Raw genomic sequence first — 14,119 nt, forward strand, 5'->3', positions numbered from 1 at the left:
TTATCTATAATCTCTTAGCAGAAGCTCAGGGAGGACTTTCTGTCTGTGGTTTCCTGGAGTAGTTCTTCAGATCCAGCATTGTTTACTCATGGTTAGAAGGATTATCTGGTACAATGTGTCTTGTACAGGCTGGCTGATCGTGACAAACTTTGATTTTCCACTGTTGCTGCATGGATGCATGGCTTTACCTGTAGTTTAACCTCATTTTACTGCTGAGCATGTCCTTTAGAATGTTTTCTATATAACTTATGCACATATTCTTCTACAGCATGCAAAGGTCTAAGCCAGATTTTCTGTATACTTTTTTCCACTCTCAGCCATGTCTTCTTCGAGTGACAGTTTCTGTGCATTCTCTAATGAAATAGTTGTGCCTGGGGCCTTAAGCAACTTTGTTTTTTCTTATTACATGAAGGGCTGTTTTTCACTGAAATGTTTTCATGCTGTAGAGGCACTGAGTAAAGACCATGTGATCTTCTTCAACTGACAGTATCACAGTCTAATTTAAACACTATTTTCCAGTGGCCTCCATTTGGCATTTCATACTAGTCAAAACTCCAGTCAATTTAGCAACTTCAACAAGCGCAACACAATATAAGAATTATATAAAGCTATTAGAAAGCATCCAAAGGGGGACTACAAGGAGGGTGAAGGACCTAGAGGGGAAGCCATATGAAGAGTGGCCGGGGTCACTTAGCTTGTTCAGCCAGAAGAAAAGGAGACCGAGGGGAGACCTCATCACAGTCCAGAGTTTCTTCATGAGAGGCAGTGGAGAGGCAGGTACTGATCGCTTCCCTATGGTGACTAATGATAAGACCCGAGGGAACAGCATGAAGGTGTGTCAGGGGATGTTTAGGTTGCACACTACTAAAAGGCTCTTCTCCAAGAGAGTGGTTTGGCAATAGAACAACAGGCTCACCAGGGAAGTGGTCATAGCACCAGAGCTGAAGAGATGTTTGGTCAATGATCTCGGGCACATGGTGTGATTTTTGGGGCAGTCATTTGCGGAGCCAGGAGTTGGACTCTATCCTAGTGGGTCCCTTCCAGCTCTGGATATTCTATGATTCTATGGTTTTGTAACCAGTAGGGCTCTAGTAAGGTACTAATAGGTATTTTAGACGGATAAAACTCCCTGGCTGCTGTGCTACTAGGGCTTTTTCCCCCCTTCAATACAGTGAGTGGCAGAGAAGAAACTAAGAAGCCTTTGAGTCCTCCCCATTGCCGGGCGGCCCCGCGCCGCAGGAGCACAGCGCTGTCGCTTCGGCGCTGCCCGCTTCTCATTGCCCGGCAGCCGCGACCCCCCTGCCTTGCCGTGCACAGGCACATGACCGCAGCCGACCCGCAGCCGCGGCTCCGGCGGCCGTTCCTCGAGTGCCGCAGCAGGTAGGGCAGCGCTCCGCGGCCGCCGCACGCTCGGGAGCCTTCCCACCCCTCCCCGGCCCCGGCCCCGGCTCCGGCCCCCGCCCCGGCTCCGGCCCCCGCCCCGGCCCCGGCCCCGGCTCCGGCCCCCGCCCCGGCCCCGCCGCTCAGCCGCGCCCGCCGGGGAGGCATGAGCGACGGAGCGGCCGCTCCGCGCCGCGGGTGAGTGCGCGGCCCTGCGCGGGGCGCGGAGCGGGAGAGGGAGGGAAGGCAGGAGACAGGCGGGCGGGCGGGGACAGCCCCCCCAGGCCAGAGAGGAGTTTATGGGAAAGCTTGGGCGAGGGGGGTGCGCGGTCACGGGAGGGGACTGTCCGGCCCCGGCAGGAGTGCGCAGACAGGTGTGGGGCTCCGCGTTGTTGCCCTTCTGCCTTTTGCACCGAGGGATGGCAGCCAGGCAGCAGCTCCCCCTTCACCAAGACACTATTGGAGCCTATCGCTCGCTCTGGAGTTTTACCATCAGAGGTGCGAAGGGTGCAGAAAGAAGCAAACTCACTCTCTCTTCCCGCATGTTAAAACTCTGTTGTCCACTTGCGGTCCTGCAATGGAGAGCCGCGTGTGGAGAAAGCCCAGGTACCGCAGAGCGGAAAAGTTGCGGTACTGGGCTCCCGAGGCTCCTCACCTCCTGTAGATATCCATGCCAGTCGCTCGTTTATCAGCTTTTTGGAAAATGAGGCAAAATGGTTACAAGCAAGCCCTGCGACAGTGCATTGGTTTTGCAACAGTAGCCTGTCGTCCTCCTCCCTCCGAGCTGGCCGGCAGGTGCCCGATGTCCATTAGAGCTCCAGCCGGCGGTGCGAGCTCAGTTCGGGCAGCGGGGGACTTTGCTGCAGGGATGCCACGGTAAATAGGCACCGCACGCACAGAACTTGGGTGTGACAGCAGTGCCGTGTGGAGTGGCTGGCTGCAAGCTTGCGTCCAGGATGAGTACTCTGCTCCTTGAAGTTGGGAAATGAAGACTTTTTAAAGTACTCTTTGACTTTTGTATCGAAACCTTTGTTATGATTTATACTGTTGTGCCTTTGGAGCCATAACCATACCTGAAGCCCTTCTGGCAATGTGATCTGCAGAACCCACCTTGCATCCTATCAGACACAATTTACTGTGTAATCCTGTAGCCCAGACCGGAGAATTTCCAGTGTGGCCACATGTGAAATTAATGTGTGGCCATCACATGAAAGTGTTTTTCTGTTATATTTTGAATTTATCTAAGGAAAACGTGAACAACTACTCAAAATAAAAACTGTTTTGCAACTTTGATGACAAATCTTAGCTGCTGAGAGGTCCCATTTCAGTTTCAGACCCGTCACACAGCCATCACTCTGTCTCATCTCCAGACTTTAAATTCAGCTGCATGCTGAACAAATAGTGGATGTTTGAGATGGTTTTGATTTCTAAGTTGCTGATTGCCTTTGGATTTAGGTGAAAACCTGGGCTCAGGTCTCAAACACAGTATTAAGCTTTTATTAACATTTATAGGGGTTTCTGCTGTAGGAAGGAAAGGTGTGCAGTTTACAAGAAAAATTTGGCCCTGACAGCTGAGCATTTTGCTTGGTGTTGAAATCATAGAAAAAAAGACTGCTTAAGAAAAACAGGTATGGATTAAAAATAGGTGTTTAAATAATTAACTGTCAATATGGCTGTCAGAGTTCTAAGTAGCATGATGTTCTAGAAAAACAAAAACTTATGTTGATTAGCCAGCTTTTGTGTTTGAAGCATTTGGCTTGCATGCAGCAATTTTGCATTTTCAGGGCTGCAAAAGGCTGAATTGACTACACGTGCTCTCAGCTAGAGAAACAACATGAGATCTGTCTTTCATAAGTGGTAGCTCCCTTCTAGTCAGGCCCACCAGCAGTCCAGTGGAAGGTGCGCACACACACACACACACACACAGACACCCACTCTTAAGGTGATTTTCTAAGATGTTCCACAACTGTTGAGAAGCCAGCTGCACGGTCTTAGTGCCAAATACAAACACCTTTTTCTGTCCACTTTACAGGATGAAGGTGTGTCATTGATTTGCTGATCTCACTGTTCTCTGAGTACAGGAAGAGATGGTCAGGCACATTTGAACAAAGACATCAGGAGTCACCATGCTCCATAAACCTACATTCCCACCATTGTGCCCTTGGTGGCTACAACTTTTTCAGAACTTGAATACAACACCAGGGCTTGCACCAGGGAAATCCAGGCTATATCCCAGCTGAGCTGAGGGATAAAAGAGTAGATGAGTGCTGCTTCCCTTCTCTGTGCACCCAGGTCTCAGGTTTCTCTTCCGTAGGCTTCACTATGTGTCATCCCTATGTTCACCTGGAACATGCCCAGGGAACTGGAAAAATGAACTCTTCTCAGCATGAATACAGCACCTATGTCTTACTCAGGTCACTAAGATAAATTATTAGTGAGGAAGCAGTAAGGGAGTCAGAAGTAAGCCTTTAAGTTTCAGTGCGAATCTGGTCATAGGGTTCAAAGGTAAGAACAGCCAGCCTGGACCTTCAGCTTTGAGGGAGACAATGATTTTGGGTTCATTTTGTACAAAAGGTCTAGTCTAGATGGTTGGTCATTAACTGACTGTTAATATGAGATCTTACAAAAACATCTTTCCATTTATCTCGAGTTCGACCTAAAATCTGAAGATTTGGGGTATTACTTTATTTTCTTGTGAGGTTCTTGCTTCACTTCTCTGGAACAAGTCTCGTTCAAGCGTCTCAGATCCTTTCATAAGCACTTTACAAGAGCCATTTTTAGGAGAGAATGTAATTGTTCTTATCTCATCTCATATGGAGAACTAAGATAGAGCTCAGAAAGCCTATCCAAAATACAGAGTAAGTTAGCATAGGAAATTAGGGAAGAAGCTTATTTGCTCCATTCACAGCATTAAATTGCTTTTCCCTAACTCACTGGAACTGTTAAGAAATTCATGGGCCATTCCTCTTGCAATGACTTGAAAAGGGCAGACAAGCCTTTTATGCTTCTTTTCTGATGTAACTGGTATTAAATATGCATTGTAGCTCAGTTACCTCAGATAACTGAGCATAAATTCATCCGTCTTCCACTCGAAATTCTGTTCCCAAATGTAGCAGCTGAATATTCTTTTGTTTTCTACTTTTTGGATGGGTTGGATGTTTCTTGCTTTTGTTTTTAGAGAAGAATCTTTTGAGCATTCCTCAGAAACTAATTAGAATGCTTCCCTTTTGGCTTATTCTTCTAATTTATTAATACCACAAATAACTTTTCTTTGGTGACCCACTTTCATAGGTATCTGAACATCTAGCAAAATTGTAGCTCATCAGGAAGGCAGTGTAGACTAATAAGTAGCATCTCCAGACAGGAAGAAAAGCCAAGACTTTCTTGCATGCAGAGTTTTACACACCACACATACAGAAAATATTGCTCTCTTCCCCAGCTCAATTGGCACCATTAGCCAGAAATAAAGCACTTTATTGATTACACAATTGATTTAAAGGTCAGAATGTAAGATTGCATCTATTCTCCTGCCTGAATTCAATTTTCACCCAACATCCACAGTGAAGAAACTGCTCTTTGCATAAATATAAATTGAAATACTGGTCTGTGTGAGTGTTCAAGCAAATAAACTTTCTCTTCTAGCTCTCAAGGCAACTACCCAATACTATACTGTCATCAAAACCACTAAGCTTTGACTAAGATACTGGCTTGTATTGAATTATCTTACCTACTTTGTGAAAACTACAGATTTGCATAGAGAAAGACGATACTCACTGATTCAATGAATATGATGATCAACAGGCCACTGGAAGTGGTAGAGCTATACAGTCTCTAAATCAGAGGCCAGCTAGCATAGAATAATACACTTAAATTAATGATCACTTCAAAATACACAGACATTGTGCTTTGGGAGCTGAAACTATACAGAGTTATCACAAGGAGTGAGTAATTACCCTGTGTCCTGCAGACACTCCAACACTGGGCATGTTTTAAGGGCAGTCTGCTCTAAGGGTGTAGTCTGTGGTTGTCCCACCCCAAAGATAATCAGTGTTGCCACCTTCTCTCCAAAATCTGCTGAAGAACAGCCCCTAACAGGAGACTGTAAGGTTTGTTTGGTGACTTCTGATGAAGATTTGCTTTCCTTTTCAGTAAGTGTGGACGTCTGTGTAAGTGTGAGAGGATTATGGTGGCGTTTAAAGGAGTCTGGACTCAGCCCTTCTGGAAAGCCGTTTCGGCAGAATTTCTGGGCATGCTCATTTTTGTCCTCCTCAGCCTCGGCTCCACGATCAACTGGGGTGGAGCAGAGAAGCCCCTGCCCGTAGACATGGTCCTTATCTCCCTCTGCTTTGGACTCAGCATTGCCACCATGGTGCAGTGCTTTGGACACATCAGCGGAGGCCACATCAACCCGGCGGTGACGGTGGCAATGGTCTGCACGAGGAAGATCAGCCTCGCCAAGTCCATCTTCTACATTCTTGCCCAGTGCCTGGGAGCCATCGTGGGCGCGGGCATCCTTTACCTTGTCACACCGCCCAGCGTGGTGGGCGGCCTGGGAGTCACTGCGGTAATCACTTCTCTGCCTCTTGAACTAGGCTAGCTCAGACCCTGAGAAAATAGAATCAGTGTCACACAGAATGAGGAGAGCTCAGGTACAGGTTTTAACGGCTTGCTGGTTCATTTACAACACCCAGACAGGGCTTAAAGCTCTCCTTAGGATGGGTTTATGCAGTGTAATAGCTATAGCTGGTCTTTTTAGAGACGCTCTCTTTCCTAGAACTTCCCCAAATCTGATGACAGCAGGTAATGTTAATTTACATACAAAATTTAAATAATATATGCGTGAAATGCCATTTTTATGTGGTCTGGGGAGGGGGGAAATTAATTCCATGCTATTATGATGGGGATTGAAAAAACATCAATTTAAAATGACATACTTTTGAAATAGATTGTGGCTTAGATTTCAGCTTTGTTCTAAACTAATAAGGAATGCCATCAGTTAGCCCTGTTGCAGGACTTATTAAAAATGCACTTCAGCCGCACACTGCTTAATTTTTAATTGAAATTTAAATTAATTAATTCAGGGATAATTAATGAATTTATAATTGAATAGTAAATTACAGTGCTCCCAAGAAAAAAAAAATGGTGAAAGGGAAGTGCAGCATTTGCAAATCCCCATGTAAAAATAAACTATACTTTTGCAGTCTAACTTTGAACTTCCAGTTGGATGTGAATGTTAATCCTTCTGTTCTCTGTTCAGCAGCAAATTTCCATGGCTCTCAAAATAAAGAACCATTTTAAAGTTTAAGAAAAAAAATAAAGGGAGAAGAATGAAGAGGGGAGAATCTGTACCTCTAAAAGTTCATTGTTGTCTTTCACTTTGTACTATTTAGAAATACCATTCATTGAAATACAATTTATGCATGTGATGTCTTTCTGATTTACAAAATCATCTTTTCTTCATTTCTGGTGTTTCTTTGCCTTCTTCCAGGTACACAGAGATCTTTCTGCTGGGCATGGACTCCTGGTGGAATTGATAATTACATTCCAGCTGGTTTTTACTATTTTTGCTAGCTGTGATTCAAAACGAAGTGATGTCACTGGTTCAGTAGCTTTAGCAATTGGATTTTCTGTTGCAATTGGACATTTATTTGCTGTAAGTTAATGGTTTCTCTTTAAAAAATAGATCCCTTTACCCTTTATGACTACTTCAGAAGTAAATGGAAACTTCTGTGACCTTTAGAGCAATTACAGCTATATAGCTGTTGTATTCTTTATGGATCCATGCCAAAGCCCTTTGGAGTCTCAGGAGTGTCCCCTTGGGTAGGGTGTTGCACCAGAACTTTCCTGGCTGTTCATGTGATGACTTCTTTTGACTTTGTGTTAAGACTCAGGAGAGTCATGATATCTGCTGTAAAGTGGAAGAGCTGTACAAAACCAGGATGTCCCACAGAAATCGAATCACTACCTTCCAGACTTTAATAACAGACAACATTTTCTCTCTGCTTTAGATCAATTACACCGGTGCCAGTATGAACCCAGCTCGATCATTCGGACCTGCTGTCATTATGGGCAGATGGGAAAACCAATGGGTAACTCTCCTTTCATACTTCCCTCATCATAGCGACAAACAGTGATCAGGATTTTTCATACATCATTTGCTTTCAGTTATCTCTTCCAGAGCATCCCATAGAGACCATCCCAGAGGAAGACAGGCTCTGACCTGCCCCAAGCTTAGGCATCATCATGCTCCTCACCTAGGACTGCAGTGCAGCATGCAGCATGTTGAAATAGCATCTTAGTATTCAGGGGACATTTTGTGGAGGTAGTAGCTAGGGTAGAAAGAAAATATGAAAAGCTCAAAACAAAAAAAAAAAACAAAAAAAAAAAAAAAAAAAAAAAAAAAAAAGTGAATCGACCCAGGGAGACAGAAAGAACTGAACTGCTGGAAAGAAAAATCCTCCAAGGCAGATTGCAAACCCCGCTGGTCATGCTGGTGAGGAGCTATGGAAGTAATTCTGTTAACTTCACGTTTCACCTGGTTCTGCAGCAAATTGGGGCAGTTGTATAAAATGAGAACAGGGATCCTCTGTGATCTGGTTCCTGGGGGAGAACCTGCCTCAGCAAATGCCTGCAGTGAGAGATGAAGAGGTTGCAGTCTGGTATTTGCAGACCAGGCCAGATGTTACCTTACTTTGAAAGTGTCAGCTTAGCCAGGAGCAGTTATGCAGGAAACAACGTTATAAGCAGGCTGTGAATGATGCAGTAAATTTCTATAGCATCCAACAATCCAACTTATAAAAAAACATTTCATATTTTATAAGGGAGAGATGGATCACAGCTCAGACTCACCTAATTATAGAGAGGGAAATCACTTCTAGGGACACTTTTCAGTGCTAACTGGAAGAGCTGCATATTACAGTGCATATAAGGATTTTCTTGATTTTTAAAGTATGAAGCCCACATTGCTCCCACTGCAGCTAATAATAGATATAGCATTGTCTTCAGGCCCTAAGGCTTCAATTCTGCAAACACGATACCATGTGTAACTTTGTTCCCAAGAGTTATCCTATTGAGGCAGATTTACCCAGTTATCAGTGAATGGCTTGTTCATATGAAAAACTGCTGTAGTTTTTCACAAGATTAATTATCCATACTCTGAGGAAGCCTGTAATTTGTAACTAAAGCTATAAACAATAAACAAATATACCATGCAGAAACTTGCAGGAGAAGCTTAGTCACTGTCCTGGCCACTTGGAAAAATAGCCTTTTCTCTCCTCCACCAGAGCAGTGACACTGGCATGCCATCAACAAGAACCTGTGAGCTTTGGCACCTAATAATGTTATTGCACTGCTGTCTGTCATGATGAAATAGATAGGTACCTACAGAGTTGTGTTATGTCCATTGTATTTGTTTATTCAAATTAGATTATCAGACTGCCTGTTGTGGTTGACTGCCTGTTGTATTCTGTAGGATCAAATGCCAAACTTGAAGTATTTTGGAAACATAAGTCTGAAATACTGAAGCAGAATTGTTTGTGTGTACACTAGAAAGGACTTTTTTCCCTTGAAAGTTCATTGTCATCTTGGTTCAAACTGCAAAAAGAAAATCACTTCTCTACATTGGTGTTTCCTATGAGTGTCTTCTTGCAAAGGGTCCATATTTGTGGTCTATAGCTGGCAATGAGCGATGAGAAAGTTAGAACAAGCCTCTTGTAAAGAGATAAATCAATAAAACTTGAGAAAATTATTTCACTTTGAAGAAGTGGGCCTGTTTGTCAATCTTCTTCTCACTGTTAATTTGAAAGCTTATTGCCTGGGGTTTTTTCCACCTCTTCTTTTGCAGGTGTACTGGGTGGGACCAATAATCGGAGCAGTCCTTGCCGGTGCCCTGTATGAGTACGTCTATTGCCCAGACGTTGAGCTCAAGCGCCGCTTCAAAGACGTCTTTGGTAAGGCTACCCAGCCTTCCAAGGGCAAGTACATCGAGGTGGACGACAACAGGAGCCATGTAGAGACCGATGACCTGATCCTGAAGCCTGGCATAGTTCATGTGATTGATATCGACAGGGGTGAGGACAAGAAGGGAAGAGATCCATCCAGTGAGGTGTTGTCTTCTGTATGACTAGCAAGAAGCACTGAAAGCAGAGAGCAGCCTGATAGCACGTCCACAGATATCCTTCCACCCATTAAAGAAACAGATCTCCTCTAGACTGAGCACCTTCCTCTTCTTGAAAGGTACGGTGTGGGCAGCTGCATGGAGTGGTGTCACCAAACCATGTGCCTGCTCAGTTGGAAGATTAGGACTTTGCTATAATTAGGATTCCCCATTTATTATTCCAAATTTAGACTTGTATTTTCCTTTAGTTCTTTCCGGAGCAACCCCAAAGTCAAAAAGAGAGATGAAAGCATTCTCCTTTAATAAATCAGTCAATAATGAGATAAAGATAGAAATGTGTAACATTGAGATTGACAGTTAAGACATATCAGGAAATGCCTATAGACATGAAGACCTACTTATCAGATTGTTCTTCTGACACTTAATTGGCTGTTGTCAGCTCCAATTATAACATCTTACCCATTAAGCGTTCTCTGTGAGGTTCAGAGAAAGCACCAGCACTATTTAAGAGTTTTATCTATAGTCAAGCAAAGGAGTATTGTTTCCACTCATGTACATCACTATTGCCTTGCAAACTACCTCTGAAAAAAATGATACTTTAACAGACTTCAAAAAAAATAATTCTATCAACCCATCAAATTTTAGTCTTGTGATTTGCCATATAAATACATTACCTTCATCCCCAAGAGTAAATATGCTGAAATGGAATGTTGAAGTGTGTGGTAATAAGGCTGCAAAGCAGTTGATTGTACTTCATGCTCCCTCTTGTCATTGTCTATCTGGTGAAACATTCTCCTGAGGTTTGACTATTGACCATTTAGTGTTAGCAGACATTCAAGGTCATGCAAAGAATATAAAGGCTTTCCTGTTACTTAATAACTTAAATAAGAGATATCAGAAGAAAAGAAGGCATATCTGTTTTCAGTGCACTTGTTTGAATACACATTTCTGTGCTAATTTATGTAAACTAAAGGTTTAAATTACTTACCTATTTTCTTACGAGATGGTTGGAGATAGTGTTTTTTAATTTATTAGTAATGTAGAAGGGTTTTAACTTTTAACTGTATTGAGACACTGATTGGGAAATATTTTTTTATAACAGATGATAAAAATATGACTGCTTCTGGCTTTTTGTTGTAACTGTTGCCTAACTATTTGAACAGGTTCCCTGCCTGTTCCAGTATTCATATAGTCATAAACTACACCTCTGGCAAAAGTTGCTTTATCTGTTGTTAGAAAAAGGTTCAACTGCTTGCAGGGTGTTTTAGGGGAAAAAGGACATGAAATATGTCTGTAAACAGTCTTTCCCCTATAGAGGTTTTTGCCAGGCATAATCACCCCAGCAGAACATTTCTGTAAAGCTGTTACTGACTTACTGCTTTTGTTTCTGATCAGTGGCTTTGAGTTTTACAATATGCAGCTGCAGAGCAGTCAGGAGCATGGTATTATATTGTAACTATATAGGTTTTATATTTAAATTGAAAAGCTACCCCTGCTTATTTAGAAATAAGAGAGAAAAAAAAGTATTAGTCCTGACTGTGGGCTGTATTAGCCTCATCTGTTCTTTGACATACTCTACATGCAATCTTTATCACAGGGAATTAGATGTTTCTAATTATAATAAACGACTACAACCCTCAAATCTGTGCACTATGATCCCATGGCAATTCTAGTATCCCAGCTTTCAGGGATATGTTGTATCATCCCAGCATGTCCTTTTTCAAGTTTCACACTTTTCTTGTCTTAAACCCTGCCAGTGTGGTGCAAGTTCCCTGCACTGAGCATGAGATGCATGACTCCTTCATGCATTTGCAGTTGGGTATGGCTGGGGACCTGCAGTGGACAATGTCAAATTGCAGATAAGAGCTCCTTCCCACAGCAAGGACTAAGTCTCCCAAGGGAAGGGCAGCATAGGTGTGGTGTTAGACCTCTGCTCAGATGGATAAATACCATGATAAAGAGATTCAGTGAGAAAGATCAAAACTCATTGGGGGATTTGTCTACGCATTTAGTTGGGCTTTATTTTTTTATCTAGTTCCAATCTGTATTTGTTGAAGGGACATTTTGGTTAAACCTTTTGCATGGCTTAAAAAGGTAAAGAGTAATACACATAGAATTGGTGGATTTTTTAAGCAAAGGTTTGCATTTTTTGTATTTAAAGACACTCCTTAATTTGTGAATTTTGCATGGTACTGTGTTATTTAAATAAGAAGCTGTGATTTGTTTTATGCTTAAGGGTCCTTTACACAAATGGCTTGATGTGTGTTTTCCTCACCCAGCCTGATTCTGCTGCTGAGGTGAGCATAATGTGAGCATAGCACCAGCCACCTCTGTTAGGAGGATCTTTTTCATGAAACATTCTTTATTAATGGACTGTGGCAAACACTCAGAACCAGCCAAACTCCTTATTGAGGATAAGATCCTGAGACTTGTGAAAAGAGCAGGGAAAAGAAGGGATGATAAAATAGAGGTCACCAGACAGTAAAGATTGATGCCATGCCATTAGACATTAGACATTAGCAGGTAAGCAATGTGTGGTAGGTCTGCTGCTGATCCCACAGATTAAAACTTGTGGAGGAGTTTGTCATTGACTACAGTGGGAATGATCCTGAGCTTTTTTGGGGTCCGATGGCTTCTCTCACACACTTCACTGTGTTTTTTCTAAAATCTGAGGCTTTCAGCAATATACTTTCTTTTGGAAGAAGGTGCATTCAACTTGAGGTTTATGACCCACCCTAAAATAAATCTTTAGGAGTGGCTGTAATCACAAGTGTTTCTGCCCCACCACAAGATATCAGCATTCATATAAAGGAACGTCACTCTTCAGTATCTATTAGGACTTAGTTTAGCAGAGGGGTATGTGCCCCTCTAAGCTGTCTTGCAATGGTATCATCACTGTACAGTAGGCATAATTGGTTATACAATAGACTAGCATGACCTTTTTATGGGTTCAAGATACTTTTGCATTAGTATTTTTTTAAAACATGTACTTTGATTCTGTTTGAGTGAGATTTGTGTTCTAAAGCTCTTCAGCTCTATATTGCACCTCATACTTGATGTGCTCTTAAAACATTTCTTGTTTTGGTGGGAAATGTTTTTTGTTTATGATGATGGATGGATGTCACAGGAAGACTGGCAGGTCTATCATCATTTTGGGGCCCCAAAAATTGGATGAGACTCACTCCTCCTTGATGGCACGAGTGTTTCCAATGCTATATCTGCACTTTAACAAGCACCTTCATAATATTAAGTCACTGGGTTTGGTTTCAGAAAAGAAAGCATGGAAGCTAAGGGTGATTTCATTGAAGCACACAAATACCTTTTGGGGTGTGTGTACTCTGAGGAGCTCATCACCCAGATTCTAACTATTCTCAGGAAAAACAAAAAAATGAAACCTCTGCAGCATTCAAGTTGTCATGATAACCCTTCTGTTGAAATGTTCCACCTTTCAGTGGACGTAGGAGTGAGATTCATCTCATGTCTTGTTTAGGCTTGTCACAAATATGTGTATTTGCATATCAGCTTTTCAAAACGTGCTTTATTTCTGATTATTAGTAATCACCACAGTATGTGCTTCGAAAGCTAGATGGCCATCTACCTTTCTAGTGCTTGATGGCAGAGGAGCAGCTGCTGTGCTCTGAAACATCTTATCTGGTGGCTGTGTAACACATTCAGGATATTATACACCATCCAATATTTTTAATCATATTAAATTATGTGAGAATTTACATTGTGAGTCTTTCTTTTCAATGTGAGAGGTGAAAACACCATGCACAATTTTTTGTATCTCAGTTCAGCCTGTGTGTATCTGAGTTTCTCAAGGACTTTCTAAATAGACGATATGTAAATATAGACTGAAGTATTTGCTACCCACTCCTGTGATCTAAGTCATCCTGTTGCAGACTGAAATTTAGGACAAATGAGGTAAAGCAAACTGTGTATATGGATTTTTCCACAAGAATGCTTATTTTTTAAGTGCTTAGTCATCATGATATCAGAACTAATGTAATAGGACTTAAAATTTCCACATGTAACATTTGGAATAATCTACTGAAAAATTCACTATAAAATAATACATGATTATCTGGTTCCCACATGTATTCTACTGTATCTCACACTACCGTTGCAAATAAAGATGTGTCAAAAAAAAAAAAAAAGGCATCTTGTGATCACTGGAAACATTTCATGATCTTAAAGCTTGGGACGGAAAATATAAGGAAGAACCCCAAATCCAACCCATAGAATGTATCTAAGAGGAGTCTGGAAGTGTATGCAACAGTGAATGAATGATTTACTGTGGAAAAATATCCATTAGAGAAGAAAGCTGCTTGTGGAAAAGATTTAATATCTTGAAGGAAATGAGCCTAAACCAATTAAAACAAAAATTATGCTGGTATGCTGTCATGGTTTAAGCCCAGCTGGCAACTAAGCACCACACAGCCACTTGTTCACCTCCCCCACTCCTTGCCCAGTGGAATGGGGAGGAGAATCAAAACTAAAACTTGTATGTTGAGATAAGAGCAGTTTAATAAAAAAGCCTCAAAACATCAGTGTGTTATCAACATTATTCTCATACTAAATCCAAAAACACAGCACTGTACCAGCTACTGAGAAGAAATTGAC

The 14,119-nt window shown here is 42.1% G+C and overlaps 1 protein-coding gene across 3 annotated transcripts; it reads left to right on the top strand.

The window, feature by feature from the left end:
* Positions 1 to 493: 493 nt before the first annotated feature.
* AQP4 (aquaporin 4) lies at positions 494 to 13,653 on the top strand. 3 transcript variants are annotated; one of them, XM_086889755.1, is made up of 6 exons: positions 494 to 777; positions 1,173 to 1,380; positions 5,530 to 5,944; positions 6,869 to 7,033; positions 7,389 to 7,469; positions 9,224 to 13,653. In XM_086889755.1, the coding sequence occupies exons 1-6, from the start codon at positions 756 to 758 to the stop codon at positions 9,500 to 9,502; spliced, it is 1,170 nt and encodes a 389-aa protein (XP_086745881.1). In that variant the 5' UTR covers positions 494 to 755; the 3' UTR covers positions 9,503 to 13,653. The 3 variants fall into 3 exon arrangements, with proteins under 3 accessions (XP_086745881.1, XP_086745901.1, XP_086745890.1); XM_086889764.1 differs by lacking the exons at positions 494 to 777; positions 1,173 to 1,380 and adding an exon at positions 1,481 to 1,578; XM_086889775.1 differs by lacking the exons at positions 494 to 777; positions 6,869 to 7,033 and having other exon boundaries at positions 895 to 1,380.
* Positions 13,654 to 14,119: the final 466 nt, after the last annotated feature.

This window comes from Cyanistes caeruleus, chromosome 1 (genome assembly GCF_971803275.1).
Source record: "Cyanistes caeruleus chromosome 1, bCyaCae1.hap1.1, whole genome shotgun sequence".
Lineage (NCBI taxonomy): Eukaryota > Metazoa > Chordata > Aves > Passeriformes > Paridae > Cyanistes > Cyanistes caeruleus.

What these genes read in the sequence shown, in the direction of transcription:
- AQP4 (XM_086889755.1), top strand. Translation starts at nt 756, where the DNA reads ATGAGAGGCAGTGGAGAGGCAG. An exon ending in TTCCTCGAGTGCCGCAGCAG is followed by an intron (nt 1,381 to 5,529) that starts GTAGGGCAGCGC and finishes TTTCCTTTTCAG; the next exon opens with TAAGTGTGGACGTCTGTGTA. An exon ending in GCAGATGGGAAAACCAATGG is followed by an intron (nt 7,470 to 9,223) that starts GTAACTCTCCTT and finishes CTTCTTTTGCAG; the next exon opens with GTGTACTGGGTGGGACCAAT.